The 20,571-nt window shown below is 34.7% G+C and overlaps 1 protein-coding gene across 1 annotated transcript in view; it reads right to left on the bottom strand.

Moving 5' to 3' along the window:
• Positions 1–20,571, bottom strand: part of CFAP20DC (CFAP20 domain containing) — a 68,763-nt gene that overhangs the window by 11,444 nt on the left and 36,748 nt on the right. The window contains exons 13-15 of the mRNA XM_029087403.1: positions 19,720–20,130; positions 15,346–15,549; positions 9,045–9,106 (exon numbers count right to left, since the gene is read on the bottom strand). Of these exons, the coding sequence (XP_028943236.1) occupies positions 9,045–9,106; positions 15,346–15,549; positions 19,720–20,130 (677 nt within the window). The remainder of the gene's footprint in view (positions 1–9,044; positions 9,107–15,345; positions 15,550–19,719; positions 20,131–20,571) is intronic.

Here is a 20,571-nt window from a genome sequence, read left to right on the forward strand (position 1 = left end):
CTAGATTACCAGATCTGAATGTTCAAATATTTACAGATCTGCTGAACTTCATGGATATGTGTAACTTCATTAACTTATATCCGATTACCTATATATACCTATTTGGGTTTTGCTCTGTAATATATTAATGATGTATGGGTGGGTGATGAGAGGCTTTTTTAACAGAAGTATTTCCACAGAAATAAACTCCTCTGTAATAATTTCAGTATTGAAGTAAAGGCTTATGAAGGCTATTAACAATAAGATGTGTTTGTGTTTTGTACAAAGTGCAATTGTATTTGAAAAAAATGTTGAAATCAAATTTCAGATCCTGCCACTATACATGCCTGTAATAACTGAGATGTCATCTTAGCCTTAAATCGTCCATTATTATATCTAAAATGCTTCAAATGATTTCAATTTTTGAACATTCTTAAAGTTCTTAGATAAATATGCTATAAACCAAGAAACATTCAATATTAATTTATACATCAATAACTGTTCAGTGCTACTCAGCTCCAGGTGGGAAAAACAGAGTGAGGATACAGAAGAAGATACACTACCAAAAGAATATGGGGTATACTTACACATACAAATCAAGGATTTTTGAATGCACGTTTTAATAAAATTATTGAAAAATAACATAAATACACTCATCCATATAACTTCACACGAATTGAAAGCTCTATTTTTAAAAATAACTGCCCCAAGTACTTAAGGGCAATCTGTCAATACACTGATGATTAAAAAAATGCAAGTCATGAGCTACATTGTATTATTCTCCTGGAGTGTTATTGTAGTTTCAAAATATCATTAAATCAGCACAAACCAACTCTTACCATTTCCTGCACATTTTTCACAGAGCTGCATTCTGACTATGAGTAATCTGTTAATCTGTTCTTTGCCTCACAATCCGTCAAAATGACAGATTCATTCCATCCCTAATACATAATATCTTCATTTACTGTATGCCTTACTGGAACTTTCTTTTTTGCTAGCACTGAAATTTAGAAAATCATGAGCATATTTACAGAATGCCTTTTTTCTTCCTTCAAACCACCTCAGCAAGTCCAGCCTGCCAAGTACCATACTTCTAATGCAGGCAGAGATGCCTCTTTAAAAACAAAATTATTTAATTTTCAATGAATTAGTAACTAAAAAAGAGAACATAAAATGTAGAAGTGCAACTGTGCAAGAAAGACTTGAATCTGCTGCTCTTAAAGTCTTAAATCTGTAAATGAACTGGTTTATTGGTGCTAGATTAGATTCCAGGATAACAAAGGAAATGTGAATTCTACTTATTAAATAAGATATTTAGATAGTGTAAGGTGTTATTACAAGCGTGTACAGTATAATCACACTGACTGGTATTAGCTGAAGTTTTGCCCTATTAACAGTATCCTGTTTTTCTTTCATTATCAAAGTTCAAATGATAAATTTGTGCAGGTTATTAAAAACATGCACAGTCATCTACATCAGTCTAAAAATATGAATTACCTGAATTTGGAAGTTTAACAGCTTAGTAATTAATATACTGTACTATTTGGTCAATGTTTTGCAGCATGAAACTTCTCTCATAGCTTCTGCTAAACACCGCTAACACTGGAATTTATTTACACCTCTAGTTCATCACCATGTTGGCTCACTGGCTGGACTACAGCCTCAGTATTCACTAGCAATATAAATGACACTAGTAGGGAAAACCCCCAGTGTTTTATCATCCAGTTTAATCCTTCTTGCTAGTTTTGATTCATCTATCAGAAGATCAGCTGTACACATTGGAAGTAATGAATTTGCAAACGCAGGTTGAAATTCCTTCATGTTAATCTAATCTTAAGCAAGTAAATTCTAATAACTACATCAGATAGCCATCGATCAGTGAATCAAATGGATTTCCACATGTAATGAACTGTCCATTAGGTAGGGTGTGCTTCCTTTTTTTTGCACATTTGTAACAATTAAGTAAAGAATTGTTAAAGTTAAATTTTAATATTCCACCAGTTCAGGAAACACCTGAATCTAGTACCTAACTAGTCCTGTTGCAATTAAAGTAATTCCTTTTCTCCACAGCCAGCCACCAACAGCATTTACCTGTTCTGTGCATCCTGGATGTAGGCTGCATCCCATTTAACTTTTAATGGATGACATGGAGCCAGAGGGCTTTTAAAAATCAATGGAGAGACATGACTCAACAGAGCACTAGCTTTAATACTATCAAACTTATTAAAGGTGATGCTGTTGAATGTTTCTAGTCTGTGAAAACTACCTTTCTTTTTTAGACAAGTAAAAAAAAAAAAAGTACGCAAGAAAACTCTGACCTTTTAGTATATGAATGCAATGAAAGGTAGAGCATGAAGCTGGAAACTTGATCATCACCAGAAAGCGAGAAGTATGATACCTCAGTTTAATTCTTTAAAAACATCAAGTTTTGCCAACAACAAATGTAAAATAACATAAAGAAATCAAAACCAACACTCTTGCACAAGTGATACTGGAATAGCAGGGAAGGGAGGTGTGGGCATTTGTGCCCTTGGAAACCCAGACAGTTTTGCTCTGTAAGAAAATGTATGCATATGGGATATCAGTCAAGGAGTCTGATTTGCCTGCATTTAAATTTAAAGCTTCCAGTTCAGGAGGAGGATGGAGGAATAAATATATATTTCCAAAGATGGGGGGCTGGTTAGTGGTAGCAAACTTTTTCTCTCCAGAAAAGGGAACAATACAAACATATTTGGAAGCTCGCTTGCCCTGTCAACTACTCGAACACCCCCAGGCTTTAAGAGTTGTCAGAAGCTGGACTGAGACCTTAGGTGCTGGCTTGTAGCTGGACCAATGTGTCTTGTCATCCATAAACACTGGAGATCCCCTGGAAGAAGACACACTGGCAAAGGGCCAGTGCAACACTTAACTGAGTACTGAAGGAGAGATTGCAACACTCTGAACAGGGAATTGAAGACTTGTTATGAGATAACACCTATCTCTTCCTTTCAATCTAAGAGATCTTAGGGTAAAATCTTTTACTGCCTATTCTCCATCTCTCTATATAAGCATGGTCAGACAGCTCTGCTTGGGTGGCTCAGAAATATTCAGAAAAAGGGTGGAACCAATTAAAAAATATTCTTAATAAGTCCTGAAGCTACAAATAAAAAGAGATAAACTACCTTATATTAACATAGATGCAATAGCATGTTTGAAAGCATTTGCCATGTTTTATATTCAAACCCTTAATGTATATGCTGCCATGTTTTCAGGTTCTCAGATTCCCATACAAGGAAAAGCAAATGGCTTTTTAGATTATTTTAACAAGCTTTTATGTGTTAGCAACTTGGTTCTCAACAACCTTTCTGCAGCTAAGCTTTTTACCATCACGATTAAAAAAATTAACCTTTTCAATTAGATGTCTCCTGTGCCATTTGCTTTGTTTGTCATGTTCTTTTTCATGCATATTAGAGCCTGACAAATGCAGCAGAACTTCACTAATTCAGATTAACGACTGGGAGACCTATTGCAAATTACTCTATTTTGTGGATGAGTAAAGTAACTGAACAATTACAGTGAAAAACCAAAGTACATTTCATGATACATTGTTCTTGTTCACTTATTTTGACAACTGTTGTGTAATTTTATACTACTTCATAATGTAATATTGTCTGTTTTGCAGAAGTAGTGGAGTTGTATGACTATGATCTTGTAATGAATCATAAAAATAAATATGCTTCTTTGTTTAATCTTTAAAAATTACTTCTTAACTTTCAGTTATTCTACTATTTAAGCCTTTGATCGGAAATATGGGAGACAAAAACCTTTTGTCTGAATTTCACAGCATGCATGTAGAAGAATTCCTGGTGTAGTGCAAATAAATGTTATAACTACAATCCTTCTTTTACTGTAGGTAAGTTTAATCTTACTGAATCTCTCAATGGTATAACAGCACATCAATCAGCTATTGGAATGTTAAGTTTTCATCTGGGATGGATGAGAATACTTGGATGGTAGTCTCAAAGCTGAACATACATTTAATACTTGAGAGTTTGCAGTGGATGTGGTTTTGTGCTGGAATCATTGATATATTATGCAAATTTCAGGTGCCATGATAATGGCAAAATTTACGGCAACAATAGGTTCTAAAAAAAGACTTCTCTAACAGAAACTTTCAAAGAAAGTGAAAGAAATAATTTACTTCCTAAAATCAATAGGGTGGTCAGAGTTATGCAGAGAAAGAGATGTTCATTATATTTAACTAATATATCAGAATTTTACCAATAATCAAGTTTGAAAAGTACTTAAAAATATATTCAGTTAAAGGAACATGTTTATCCATTTCATGATTCATTTATAATTAGAGAGATACCTTTACTAAAAAAGGGAAAAGTTATTAGGTTTTAAAATTGTTTTTGCCTTTTTTTTTTTTTTTTAATTGTAGAGGAAAGAAGAATGATGACATCCTGATCAGTCTAATGTAACACATATAGGTTACAATGACAAGACAGCTTGTTTCAGTCAGCCCATACCAAGCCCATGTGAAGTGAGGGCAGTGACTATTAATCATTTGTCAAAGACTGCAGGCCCTTATCAGCCAGTTATAGATACAAGGAACTTTATATCGCATCCACAAGTGGCAAAGCTCCAAAGGACTTAAACCACAGTACGGCAGGGACACTTTTTATAGATAAAACACAAATCTAGACAAAATGCTGGCCTGAATTGCATCATATTTCCACTTAGCAAATTTTAGTAAACACTTTATAATATTACTGGTTTTCCTTAAAATTTTAGGGAGCACTATACTCCTTAGTTTTAAAAGGTGGTTTTTTTTTATTCACAACAAAACCATTGCTGGAATCTAATTTAAGCACAAAAAAACCCACTGAAGAAGCAACTGACTTCTATGTAAAGAACAGATAAATCTAGCTTATTTTTACAACTTAGCCACTGGAATGGCTTGAGGATGGTCCTGAATCCTATCACTTTAGAGCAATAGTAACACCCACTTTTCACAGCAAAACCTATGGAGATAATAATCTCCATGGATGCAGGTCAGAGTGTCATGGAGAAGAACAAGGCTGGAAAGGGTAGATGGAAACCTGATAAAATGACATCTCATTGCTTCTTCAGATTCTTGCTGGCATTTTGGGACTGACAATCTATATATTCAGCTACAGATAGACTCTCAGTATCAGTAAAGAGGCTTAAGACTCCTGTCCTGTCCCCACATTGGGTCATGATCATCCATCAGGTGGGGAGAACTCCAGCACATAAGGCTGGATGGGTAGGGTACACTATATACTGATGCATACCCACACTGTCACATACCAGCCTGACCAGCTTCGAGCAGCACAGAGGAGATAGAGGTGGAGCTAACAAGGGAGTACAGTTCTATTTACTCCTGGTAATTTCGTGCAGTTAACCCTGACCAAGCCCACAGCAGAGGCACAGACAATACTTCAAGAGATCATTTTCACTGATTGATACACTAATTAACTTTTGCAGGTTCTGTCCACCCTTGGAAAAGCTGTCAGCCCCACATATATAGAGTAGCTTGGGGAAGCTGTTGATTTTAGAGCTGTTAACACATGAAACCCACCAGCCACTAATAGGGACAACAAATTTAACTTCAGTTTAACAATCATTTTCATTTGTGAATGAAAAACAGCTTGATCACTCATTCTTTAGTTTGAGACCGCTGATCAATAGAGTTTCTCATAAAATGATGCCTGTGTTTTATGTGCAGATCTTATATTCTTGGCTATAGTCCAAATCAGGCAGATATTTACTATCATCAAATCTCTGTGCCCACAATTCACTATGGGAATACTTTTTTTTTTTTTTAATCATGTAGACTTAAATGTCTGGGTAAAACCTAACTGAAAATTTGGCTGTGTACATTTTGTATGAAATGACTTAAGTAAAATGTACTTGTGAAACATTACCCAATGGAATGCTGAAATATTTGTGTCCTCCTTCAGAGCAGTTTCTGGGCAACAGCTGTTTGAACTTCAGAGGAACAAATTTTATTTGGTAACTTGAGAAGAGTCAAGTAGGATGCCAACAGAGGATCGGGTGAGGCAATGCTTATAAAGATATGCTTCAACTTATAAAAAAAAATAACCTCTCAAAGATAGAAAAATGAGCCTTTATCAGAAATAATTTTTCTAGAGAGCATCTGTAGAATTTCAGAAATTCTATTAATAAAATCAGGCTCAAGTGATCTTTTTCAAAGAGCAGCTCTACATTTTGCAGTTCAGTATCGTTGAAATTCCTCTAGAATACTTACTTTCTTTCAGCATTTCTTTTAATGAAACTTCCAAACTTTCTATGACACACAAATATTTTGAAAGACAAAAGTTTACTACATAGATGCAGGATACAAAGGAATTTACAGTCCCTGCACTGGAGGAAGAGGTAACAGATAGCCACAGCTTCCTATTTGGAGAGAAGAGAGCAATTCTGAGGTTCAGCTAGGACCATACAGCACATCAGTCAGTGGGAACTGCATAGCTATGGCTTGAAACACTGCACATCATCTTGCTCATCTGGTTCTGCAGCCTCTGCAGTCAGCCTGTCTCCTTTCATTAACTGGTTCTACGCCTCGCAAAGCAGCATGATGTGGAGGTGATTTGTATTGCAGCAGCAATATTCTTGGCAGACTATGACCTTTACCCAGTGGAACCAATGGAAAATTAGCCTAGCTGGGTCTTTTTATTGACTGCATTCTGTTATCTTCACAGGTGCTTTCTGTCCTGGGTTGTTCTTTCATTTTACTATGGACAGAAGCTACATTTACTGGACAATAGCCTCCACATCGCTTTCTTTCCATTTCCACAAAATATCAGTACTACATTTTTTAAAAGTTACTCGAGACCTCTCAAATTCTTTATCGCTCTTTACAATAAACTATTTGTTGTTTCAGTAAGTACATCATGTAACTGTATTCATGCCATGACACTTATACTCACTCACTTACACAGGATAGATCACTTTTTCAAATATTTTGTGTGTCCCTGTACATAGCTACAGTAGGCTTACAAAGATTCAGACATTTTCCAGTTGCTCATACATTACTTCTTAAAATTGGCTTTAAAAACAGTTTAGGAACTAAGGTATAGAATTACCATTAATTTTATCAGTCTCTCATTTAGGTACACACCCTCTGTGAAAAACATTAAAGAGTTTTCCATTATAAATGAAAGGTAATGATGTGAATAATGGTATTCAAGTCACATCTTCTCCAGTTTTTATATCATGATGTAAACTAACCCCATAATTTTGTCATCTTCTGTATTTACAGCCCAATAATGCTTTTCTGGCAGTTCACAAGGGCTACTGAATTTATGAGGCACTTGCAAGTCAGGTGTTTTACGAATACTTTGCCTCATTTCTCAAAAATGATTTCTAAAGAAATTTAAGTCTACTGTGTGTACTGGATTAAAATAGCTTAAGAACTAAGTCGTAATTTATACTGTTTTGTTTTAAATTTTATTATATGGAAATACAACTTTTCATTGTTGATCATATTAACTTGATATGATGAAATACTTTATTTTTACAGATAATGGTGTTTATTCTGTTTTTCGCTATATAAAATGTACCGAGTACCAAACTGACTTAGCACATGCATAAAAATAACTTAATAAAACTTGACTCAACCAACGTATGGACAAAAAGATGACAAACAATGTAGCTTGCACTAAAACATAGGGAATTCTAATGCCATCAAAATTATGAACCTGTTTCTGGAACAGAGAGTCCTCAATAAAATGTCAGTCACAATACTGATACCCGATATCTGTGGACTATCATCAAGTGTCTCCATCCACTTCATCCACTGTAACAATTATAAGGACAAAGATAGTTCCTTTGACAACCAGCACCCAAAGCAAAGAGGTTTTCTAGACTAACATAAGCACTTTGATTTACATGTGAAAGGAAACAGGAATCCAGGATTATATTTTAACTCCAGAAATATATTGTGTGCACTAGGAAACATATGGCTGCATGTTGCAATAACTGATGTATCTGGATGAAATTGCACAGCAAGTTTCATAGTGTTCACTTCATAAAATCAACCAAGAAGATAATAAAAATGTTGATGGCAAGTGAGACAAGTGACTGAAAACATCTGTGTGAGGAGAAATGCATATTATCCTGCACAACTGACTGGCAGTGCATTATCATAAAACATTTCAGATTGTTGATAAGAGATAAAGAAGTTGTATCTGAAATGTCCTCTCCTATCCCTCCCAACACACATACATTGTAAAGTTAAACCTTGGAAAAGCAAAATCCACATAAATCACACCAAGTCAAATTGAAACAGGACTACTTTTAAAAATAAGTACACCTCTTGTTCAGGCTGTTAAAAAATTGACAAAGTGATGTTGGGGTTTCACAGGTACAAGGCAGTTCTGAAACTGGACAACTGATTTTGATTGTCTCAATTTGATTATTTCTCCCTAGTCACCCTCTCCCCTTGTCCTCAAATCCCCATCTCACCTTATATTACAGTCACAAGGATTTTGTTGCTGATTCCAAACAAAACAGATCAAGCTAAAAACTTGACAGTCAGAATATGTTGTAGACAGGATCCCTTTGAACTATCCCACAGCATTGTTAATACCTTCTCCTGACTGGGCTATCTATTGAAGAAACCTGTCTACATAAGTAGCATTAAAATCTTTTGTAACAAATGGATTCCCTGACACCTACAGTCATGTACAGAATTCTAGTTCTAAGCCTTCAAAACAGAGACAGAGAAAGAAATGAGAGTGTACGTACGTCAGATAAGGATGATCTGCTGAATCACGCATCAAAGCAAGTGTAGGAGCAAGGCCTATATCAGTTACTTTAAATACACAGTGGTACATCCAAACCATGCAGAACTCAGGTCTGCATTCCAGGACAACACAGACATACTGCAGACAATGACTAAAATGAGCAATAGTAAAGCCCTCTGAGAGGAGGTTGCAATTGAAAAGAGATTTAAGATTAAATCAAAGAATGTCACATTTAATATTCAGAACACTCTAACTGAATCCTTGCTGCCTGAACTATAAATGGAATCTTACCGTGGGTTAGAATGAAAAAGTAAGCTCATTTCTTTCTGATAGTGATGCTCCTGACTGATGGGCTATGGAAAACAAAAAATAATAGTGAGCAAATAACTTTGCAAATATTCTTTCAGAATGTTTAGAAGCATGTAAGAGATCTTTTATGAGTGTACACATTTGCAGCTTCTGATATTAGAATTTTACAGTCTTTTTTCTTATCTGTGAAATTTCAAAGGGATATTCAGATCCTAGCTGTGCAAAAGTGAAACTTAACAGACGATTCTTGTCTCTGTGGAAATACCTATGAATTAAGAAGTTGACCACATAGTCATTTCTCTACTACCTGTGACAGTGTTGGGATAGAGTCAGGAAACTTCTGTGAAGGAAGGATGGCAAAGTCTTGTCTGATAGAAAAGTTTGGACTGTACATGTATAGGAAGCATGGTGCAGGGAGTGTCAGAAGGATCTGTGCAGAGCCAACCATTCCTAAGACTAGATAACACTGAGTCAGAGCTAAGAGGGCTGGCAGGCATGGTTCCTCTCCTCAGAGGCACCATTAACAGTAATCTTAGCAGTTCCAAATTGAAGTCTGCTGAAGCACATGTGCTTCTGTATGGCACTGTCAATTTGAAACCTGGGTTAAGCTCTTAATTAATAGCTAACAGTGGACTGTATGAATACTCAGAAATGATGACAATTTTCCACAGTCTTCAGATCTTACCTACCCATTGTAAGAAAGGGCCCCAAAGGCTTTAAACTACATTTGGTTTATGGCATTAAAAACAGCTATTTGCATGAAAGATCAATATTCATAAACTAGTATAAAAATTCAAGAATTTAAAATTCAGGAATACATTTTCTCTCGGTCTATATATAATGCTTCCAGAGGAGACCCCTGCTGCCATTATCACACACCTCAAAAGCAGTTCTAAGCAAATCACTGAAGCAAATGCAAAAGAAGTGAAAATGCAAGCATACATTAACAATACTTGTACAATTTAGTACAAGAAATGCTAAAAATAAATACTAAGCATTATGAAAGCAATTGCTTTTTTACAGAAATCAATATGAAAATGAGTATGTTATCATGGTTTCAGGAAGTGGGGAGGGATGTTGTAAAATATATGTTCAGTATGAATGACATTCTAATTACTGCCAAATATGAGTCACTGCCTGGTGGTGTATAGTGCAATTCCCAAATGATGGCTAGCGGAAGACTAAGGATGAGACAAAGTGAATTAGTCAGCCTATGAACCAGAATATCTGTCTAAATAATTTTTAGTCTCATTTCATAGTAAAGAATAGTCTGCCTCAGTTTTGCAATTTGACTTGATGTGAACAGATCCCTCCAGGGGTTGTCAAACTGAGCTCTCAGTTGGAATAATTCTGGGTTTAAATATCACTCCTCTTGTCTGTCAGACTTCAGTTCTGCCAGACCATTTTTGTGTTAAGTGGCTTTCTTTTTTGAAACATCACAAAGGAGGCCAGAAAACCTTCCACAAATTAGGTATGAACCTGGAAGTACTCTTTCCAATATTTTGCAGATCAAAGCTTATGTGACTGAATTTATATTTAGGAAGTTGCTTGGGGAAGCAGTAATCTCTCTTGTCTGTGAGTACTCCTCACTCAAAAGACAGGTCTTAGTGGTGAGAATATTTTGGAGTCTACTAAATGGAGCATTATACCACTACAAGCTTTTAGGATATATATCAATGAGCAACCTAGTAGAATCTTCCTTCTCCTTCGCATTTCTGACTGAGAATAAGGGACCATAAGCAATAAGATATCCTGAATTCTCTCATATAAGATCTTTCTCCAGAATGTTTATGTTCTATCTAAAGTGGTGTCTGAAATTTGGAAACGGCTATCCAAGAAGCTGAATGGGTCAATTCCCTGACAGGGAAGAAAGGTCTTACTGGATCTCTAGAAAAAAACCAAAGCATTTAATCAGAAATGTTTTGTAAGCTTTGCAAATTTTCTTAGATAATTTGTACATATGTGGGTATAAACTTCACATTATACTCTGCAATATATAGAACTGTGTCTTTCATATTGTTGCAAAGCTAATATGGAATTCCATAAATCTTAAGTTTTAAGAAAATACTCAGGTAAGACAAGGTTAAATAAAATATTTTAAAATATTTAATTTTACATACACATATTATTGATTTGGAACTGTGCCCCACACATATTTACAAGGGTTTACAATTCTCCTTCAAAGTAAATAAACTTTAAAATAGAACATTTTCATATTTATAACTGACAGCTATGCAGGGTAACATATACTATTCGAAGCTACTTTATTCCTTTTTGGCTGTCATAGTTTACAGCAGCTGCTAAACAACTCACATTTCAACGATTTCTCCTGACAGCATATATTCAGTTCTTGGTAAACTATTGTAAAATACAGTTTTAGTATATCTGTTTTATGGTTGTTTAAGAACATCTGTTCTAACTGCAACTTAGCAATATGATTGATCTGCATGCCTTTACATTCACAAGGGTTTCTCAGATTCATTAGAGTCAGGAACATGAGAATTTTCAATGAACCTGGAAATCAGACTAACAAAAGCAAGTGATGAAAAAATAAACTCACTAAAAATGTGGTTTATATATAAAATATTACTTTGATACATAAATTCACTATCTAACATTATATCCTGCCCTACCTTGCAAAACATCATAGGTATTTAAAAATGAAAGATACACAAAAAGCTGCCTTCTGGTGGTGCTGTTGCCATAGATTCCACTAAGGGACAAAAATGCTGTATAAAATGAACGAAAATTTGGAATGAAAATACTTCTTTCTTATCTTTGAAGAACATAAGAGAAAGCGATAGATACTACTGATTTAAATAATCAGAAAGATACAACCTGGAAACACATGTAAGCATGAAAGCTTAATCATGACAAGAATTTCAAGCTGTCCTTAATTTCTCAAACTACAATACAGGGATTTTTTCTATTTCTTTTCTATATGCTGCATTGCTAGAATCATTTGCCTATCCAACTGTAAGATGGCTACAGATACATATAAACTTTTTTGCAGTTTGTACATCTGATTTTGGAAGGATTGATCATTTGCAAATTCTCTTGACTCAAATGAGAGTGGTACTAAAGAACAGTGACACAAAAATATTTTTTTTACTCTACACTTTTTTTTTTTTAACATAACATATATAATGAATAAATATACATATGAGGAAAACCCCTTGGTAAAAACTGGAAGGTGAAGAAACAATGACTACTCATTTTATGTCTTACAGCAAGACCTAAAATGAAGACTGAAGTCCAGGAGGAGCAAGCTTTGAATATGCTCTGGTCTCTCCAGCTAGGCTGTAGTTTGATCTCTCAGTTATGTAGACTACCTACGCATACAGTAACACATTTACTGCACAAGTGAATGCTGGGTATGGGGATTCACTGAAAACAGCTGTATGAAATTATCTGATAGATTTATAGATTTGAAAGCCAGAGGGAAGAATTAGATCAACTCATGATCATCTATCTATCTATCTATCTATCTATCTATCTATCTATCTATCTATCTATCTATATATCACAGGCTATTAAACTGCAGATCACCAATAAAAGCCACTGAACATCAGATCTAGAACTGAATGAACCATGAAGTGGGTCCCTCTGAATATACTCTACTCGTAGATAATTCTCTGCTGACTGCTTTTGATATTTTCAGTTGACCAGTTCTAAATTCATTCAAGGTGTGCTTTATCAATATTGTATGCTGCTCATTTTAAAACAAATATGCACAATGCTCTTAGCTTGTTACATCTAAGCAGTTCCTTATCAATTGTAACTTTACCAGTAAAATTAGATATTTTGAACAGGACATATTTTCTATAAAACGATCTTGACTATAATTAACCATATTTCCATCCTTTAAATCTCTGTCAGAGAGATTCTGAATCCCACATCCCACACCAGATTTTTCACTGTTTTGACAATGATATCAGACTAACTGGCCTACATTAACTTTTTCATTTCAGCTATCCATTTGAATACTGGCACAGTATCACTACTCTCAAAGTCTTCTAAAATGTCACAAGCATATGAAAATATACTAAAATTTAACACCGGCGTACCAAAAATGCCCCAAAGGTGGAGGGAGAGGGCGGTGCTTTTGAAAGCTTCTGTGTTAAAACAACTTGAGGTGATTAAATAATCACCTTCTCTAATAAATGTGGTTTCTAACCTTCTTAGACACTAAAGATCTAGAAAAAGAATTATCACATTCATATGAACACTCTGATTTTTTTCCAAATATTGGAAAAGAATTACATCAATGGAAACACAAGTCCAAAAAAAATACTCCAAAAACTTGTACCACATCTATGAACAGCTGGTGCTGTGGTAGCTATCTCAGAAAAGAAAATATGAAGTGAATCAATAGATACTGTGGAGTAACCAACATTGTACTGGTACAGAGAGTCTCTTTGCATAAAGGCAGAGGTATACAGGTAAGGAGGACTGGGGAAGTTGAATTTCAGCAGTTTGTTGTATCAAGGGACTAAGTGGTTTATCCTTATCTGAGAAAGATTAGGTTTGCTTTCTAAATTACCTCTTCTGGAAATAAAGTTCTTGCCATTAAATCTTAAAACCTCAATGTCAACCTTGCAAAATGCAGAGGAGAAATCTGTCAAGGCTGTATGTGTAAGACACAGCAATACTTCAGTCAGTTGAATGAAATTTGAAAAACTTATCCTCAAAGACAAATATGTTGCATTTTACACTTGATTTATGTAGAGAAAGATGGCCACAAAGGACTATTATTAAAAATTACAACTATATTATATTACAATTTAAATAACTAACCTATTATATCTAAACACTTTTTTAGACTGATACTATTAGTCTGAAGCTACAGAAGCCAATCAAGGCAGTAAGATCCAAGAACTGCCTTTGCAATCATGTTGTGCTTCACTGAATTCTGGAGCAGTACATTTTACTTTAAAAGTTCATTTTGTTTTAGTCATGTAATTTGTATTAACCAAACCTGACGTGTCTAAATATTCTTATCAATTTCCTTATAATTAAACTACTAAAAAATTAATGAGACTGCTATTCTCTTTATTTGAGTTCTATTTGTCCAGTCTTGCAGTTTTACACCATGTTTGAGCCTATTTAGTGAGTACTGAGAAAATGCTTCAGAAATATGATGAAATCAATTAAATGTGTAATGTTGACATAGCTTAAATAGTTAAAACTAATAGTTCTCTGATATCCTGCAAAATATTACTGTGCAAACCAAATTCTTATTTGTACAATTACCCACTTATCAAGAAATCTCTCTTCATTTGAAACCTTCATTTACCAGTGTACCAAAAAGTTCCAGTGCTGTGTTGATCATTCACCATGAAAAATGGCTACTACAGGCCTCTATTTGGGTCCTGTAGATCCTGGAGGTAATTTGCCCCTAATATTTTAGAGCATTTACCCTACAACAGCTTATATTGGGGCAACACAGCAGTGTTTACTCTTTAACATTGGATCTGCCTCTGAGAGTTGTGTGGTGTGCTTTACTTATGCCACATTCATTGTTTATTATTGTTTCACCTCTAATAAAATAAGAGCTGTGTTGCTGAGATATAAATAGAGTATGAGGTTATCCAGTTTTACAGCAGCTCCTGAAAGTACCTTTATACAGTTGCAGAAATGTTATTCTGTGATTTCATACATTCAATACTCTTCGGTGGACTGCAACAAATACTCTGCTTCTTATAAAAGTATTGTCGCACAGTGCAGCTGTGTGTGATTTCATACCACTTTGTACCAGGACAAATAATGATACAAAGGATAAAATAAGAGAAGGATCACATACTAAGTGTTCAGAACTACTGCAGATTTTTGCTGCTGTTCTCCTGCTTCAGTCCTTTAAATGGTTAGCTTTTCAGTAATGAGACTATCATTGTAAGAAGCAATTATTTTCCATTACTCACACTGTAATGCAGTTGCTGACTGCTATATCTGGTTTTCATTCATTTTGGAACTATTTTTAAGTACTATATCACACACCTGCAGGTTGTCAGCCACTATTGTGACAAGCCGTACAGCCTACATGATTATTCAGGATTCTAGGAAGGAATATATATAATAGATTTGCTCTCTGTCTACGTTGATACTAGAGAACCTGCTGGAAGTGCATGCATTTTGGTTGCATATTTTACTTGGTAAGTTCTAAAAAGCATTTAGTAATGATACCTTAAATTTCAAAGCTACTAAAAAAATGTCAATATTCAAGACCTGGAGTATCAGAAATGATAGAAGCTATATAGAGAAAACACCGTAGGTTTAGACTTACTGGTGGGAAACAAGAGTTCCAGGTTGCTGTACCATCACTGCTTGTACTTAAGCTAACATTATAGTTGTCTATCTGTGATGCACTCAGCCCATGTGAGATCACAGAATCCCTTAATTCTTCATTTTGTTGTCTCTTCATGCTAGCCAGCATCTCTAGTTCAGTTGAACTCAGTTTATTTGTCTGGTAGTTTTTCCAGTCATAATCCTGTGAAGTAAAATGGAAAAGTCAACAATATAGACAGGATCATGGAACACAATATCTGAATGAAACAGATACTTTGGAGAATCGCTTGGGGAATCTTCAAGAAGCTAGAACACTAAAAGAGAAACAAAATATTTACTAGATTAAAGATTAGTTAACAGATTTCTGTTCAGCTATGAAGATCAAGCATATTTACACATAAATACATGAAGGAAGAAGAACATAAACACTGTTATGGACTGCTGTTTGGATCCAGGGTGTTTGGTGAAGTTTCTGTTCCACTGCAATTAAGAACAGAAGATAAAAGAAGGCTTTCAGAAGTTCAGAAATCCAGCAGCTAAAATTGCTTAAGCATTAAAGGCAAATCTTGAAATAAACTCAATCACACAGTTATCATAGTATCATAAACACCGTCAACATAACATTTAGTTGTTTGTCAAGCACAGCATAAAATTTCCCTGGAAAGCTACACGTTAGCACTAAAGTTATTTTGGTTACTTGGTAGCATATATGTTTTAAAATAAACATCACTATATTTTCATTTGTCTTTATACTTACTGGTTGAATCGTTAATGTAACTCTAATAGCTATATCAAACTTGATCCACAGGCCAAAAGCTAAAAACATGTACTAACTATTTTGTAATTTGCACTTATGCCTCACAAAAGCACTCATGATAAGATTAAGTTCACCCAACCTGCAGTGGTATCATCTTTGTGTAAAGAACTCCTTCTTAAAGGAAAACTTTCCCTTTTTTAAAGGGTCCACACGGATTGTTGTTTCACAAAGTAACAGGTCTAATACTCAAGGTCTCTAGTTTTGGTTCTGAATGGAATTACAAAGCATTTCATTACTAGGAAGAAATTCTTTCCTGTGAGGGTGGTGAGACACTGGCCCAGGTTGCCCAGAGAGACTGTGGCTGCTCCTCCCTGAAAGTTTCAAGGCCAGGTTAGATGAGGCTTTGAGCAACCTGGTCTAGTGGAAGGTGTCCCTGCTGATGGCAGGGGGGTTGGAACTGGATGAGCTTTAAAGTCCCTTCCAACCCAAACCATTCTATGATTCTGTGATTCAGTTATTCAGCTCCACAGAGGTATGATGTATACAGCCCACAAAAGACGTTATAAATTGGATATTGATTTCTTTATTTTAAGAAACCATGCAAAAAGATATGTGTATATTCTAGATTTTAATGTATATTGCTTAGTATTATGCATGCAAAGTACTCACTTTCACTAGAAAGACTGTATGACAACACAGCTGAAAAAGGAGGTTATTTTCAGTGACACAGTATTTTTTTCTGTTTTAGGGAGTTCCGTATACCTTAATAAAAATGTATTTTCTGGGAATCAGAAAAACATTATTGTCCATCAGATCCTCTTTCCTGCCAGCTTTTTTTGTCCTTGGGATCAGAGCAAAGGCAGATAATGAAGGATACTACATCACTTATTTCCTCTCCAAAAGTTTAACTGAGGATACGCTCATAGATTCATTCAGAGTGTTGAACTCCGCGTGTAAGATGTGCAATACAATGCACACTGGAAGGGAATTCTGGATCAAGGACAGACGGAGAAAACTCCCTTTTTAATAATACATGTAAATGGCATCACACGATGAACAGAACCTTGATTTCAGCTCAAGCTCTAGGATATTTCACTAGTTTTAGAAGAAAAACATGTAGCACATTTTTATTTCCTGATGGCTGCCATAAAAGAAATCAACAGTTATTATAACAATAGTATGTAAAATAATACCTACTATTTTAATTCTAGTTAAGAAATTAAGTACTATTCAGTAAAGATTGCTGCCCAACATTAATTTTTTGGGAGCAGCAACTCTATCATACCTTTTTGATGTTTCATTCTGACTACCATGACATTAGATTTCACTCAAAGCCATCTATTGCAAATAACCAGGCAAAAAGAAAACTAGTACTGAAATAACAAAGTAAACCACCTCTGATGGGAAACGTGCCTGCAAGCTGACAATCTGCAGGTAAATATATAATGTAAAACAGGGTTTATGACTGAAGTGCACTCACATGGAAACAATTGCATGTGCAAGTATGCAAATTTTTGTGAAAAACACAATTCTAAAGGCTATTGCAAACATTTTTGACTTTTTTACTATATATCTCAAATTCTTAACTCAAATGTCTTTGCAAAGATTTTTTCTATGGAATCACCTCAAGCACTCAGAAGCTACTTTTTGGCACAGATAAATTTAGTCTGCCATTTTGTACAAGGTATAAAAAGATGACAGAAGCTGTTAGCATAGCTGCCGCTCTTTTTTTACCTCTGGCTTTTGAGGTCCAAGATTCACTCCTGAATAGCATGATCATTACAACCATTTTTAATCCTGAAATAATACGTGATGTTTTCGCTAGACCCTTGCTGAATGCAAGTTATAAGCTCAGTTACTATTAGTTATTTGTTCATTTCATATGAAGCTTGCTATGTCACATCTGGAAAGTCTGCTTTGCTCTGATGTATTAGTAGTCTATCAGATCTACAGCTGCTATAACTTTTATTGATCTTACTGAAGATGCTGATTTCCTGTTAATTTTCCTATATAGAAGCCTCCTGCATTTATGTGGTTATTATAAGAGAAGGTTTGGCTTATCTTTCTTACCTCATATACAAAGCAATTGGTATGCAGTCATTAAAATGACAGCATGAACTAGTGCTATGCAGAATAGAAGCACTAAGCATTGAAAGAATATTTTTCTCATTCTCTTTTTAATAAAGGTAAAACGTTGCCCAACCCTGCTTTTATTTTCCTTTACATCTATGAAGAAAGATGCATAGATTTTTGGAATTTTTACAAAACAACTCAAAACTTTTTTTTAAACCATCTTATTTAAAATTGTCATTGTACTTTCTTTTCTTGTAATGGTCTCACTCTAGAAATATGGTACTCAGAAAGGAGAATAGATGTCATGAAAACTTTCTGTGTTAAACATCCTGTACAATAAACTCCTCATAATAAAGGAGAAATAGTTTGGACTATTTATTCTGTAGCTTCAGATGACTACGACAAAAAAGCCTCTTCAGAAATTTTATATTGTCTTATCCAATTTTCAAAGAGAGAAATTGTAAACTGAACTTGACATTAAGTTCACTTTGTAATTTAGGAAAAACTTTTGATGTAAGAAGTAATTTTCAATACTCATAAATTTGTCTAAAATTAGTATTTCATTTAATAATTAAAAGCTTATCTTGTCTTTTTGAATATCCTCCCCTTATGATAAAGTATTTTTATTAAGCGCTTAAAACTTTTGCTAGATTGACGAAACCTGTTGTTTAAAGGATTTCTTTTTTAAAAATAATGACATTTGCGTTCTTCTAGGTTCAAATGATTTATTCAGAACTGTTTGAATGTAGTTATACGCGCGGAAAACTTTAATTACCAGCTATCTACATGCCTACAATATTACCCAGAGGGCCGTACTTCTTTCTTAATTAAAAATATTTGAATTTAATAACAGAGAACTCTATTAAAACATGAATAAAACATTGCAAGCAACTAGGTCCTTAAAGTGTATTAAGCAGTTAGCAAATTGATTACAGGAAGAGTTGGTTAAATATTTTTTTTCTTTACCAGTCCTCCACATGAGCAGATTAGAAGAGACTACTTCTCTGTACACTCTCACTCTAATACCCTTTCATACAAAACTATTCTTTCATACATAATTCTTAAAACAATGAATAGTGTTTCAAAATGGAAATAAAATAATGACCTGCCCACAGCCACCAAAAGCCCTCCAGTGCTGTCTCACTAGTTTTTCAGGGCTGTCAGACAGACTATGAAGTACCTAGGTTAACATTCTGTCTACGGTCACTCAATGTATCAATTCAAAGTCTGTCATTTTTTCTTTGTAATCATTCAGCCTAACACTACTTTCTAACTCACATATTTCCAAAATGTGAGTTGCTCAATGACACCTTGTTTTATCTGTAAAACTCTGTGCTTTGTTTTATTTGAGTACTATTTTGTGTGCCACAAAAAACTACAAAATCAACTTTCAACACACTGAACTCAGTAAATACTGTTATGATGAAACCAGAATATATCTAGATGAAAGACGTATTATTTCTCACTTCATGCAAATGAATATATCTAATATAGCTTCTCTATACAATCTAATAATTTAATTTCAAAGTAAAAATTACTTACACAAGTCTGTGTTGTCAGACATGAAGTTTCTCTTGAGATTTTATTCAGAGACTTTTTACTGATGGACCTTTTTAATTGACTGGAAACTTCAGATCTTTCACTTTTTTCAGATCCATTTGGAATTACTTTAAAGGATTCAGATTTACTTCTAGTTGGAGAAAGAGAAAGGGGAGGCTGTAAGCTTATTTGAGAGCTAACAGAATCTGTTTTTCTCACAGTGGAATTCTGTGCTTTTGGTAAGATGGTCTCTTCGAGGTTATGTTTGCTGTGTCCCTTATTCTTCCAGTATTCATCTGTCCATGACGCCCTCTTTGATGGGATCTCTTTAAAAACTGCTGAATCAGATGTTCCTTGCCTGCTGTGGTTGATCTCAAGGTTCTCAGTACCCTGGATGAGTTCATTGTTGTCATCCTAAATTTAGGAAACAAAGCAAGAGCAATTCCCTCTCATCATCAGACAATCCAGTTTTACATAACCTAAAATTTAAAAATGGCTCTTTAATTTCTCCAGTCTAATTCTAAATTTGCAAGGATCCTGAAAACCAGCTGCTCTTCCTAGCAACTACATTTAGTATACCATAAACATATTCTTACATCTCAATTAGAGAAAAGTAGAAAGAGGAGGAGAGGGAGGAAAGATTACACTTTTCAAAATGTCAGTTCAAATTTAGAATGCTGGTAACTCTCCAAACCTTTGTGTTACACAATAATAATGATTTCAATGAAATTTATTACAACTGTAAAGCAAAAGTAAGTAAAAAGTCCATCACAATTATGTCTTTCCATTGAATTGTTAATATTAATATTCCAAATTTTCACATCGCATCTTCAACTTAAATGCAGAAGAAATAAC

Source organism: Antrostomus carolinensis, unplaced genomic scaffold (assembly GCF_000700745.2).
Source record: "Antrostomus carolinensis isolate BGI_N321 unplaced genomic scaffold, ASM70074v2 scaffold4841, whole genome shotgun sequence".
Lineage (NCBI taxonomy): Eukaryota > Metazoa > Chordata > Aves > Caprimulgiformes > Caprimulgidae > Antrostomus > Antrostomus carolinensis.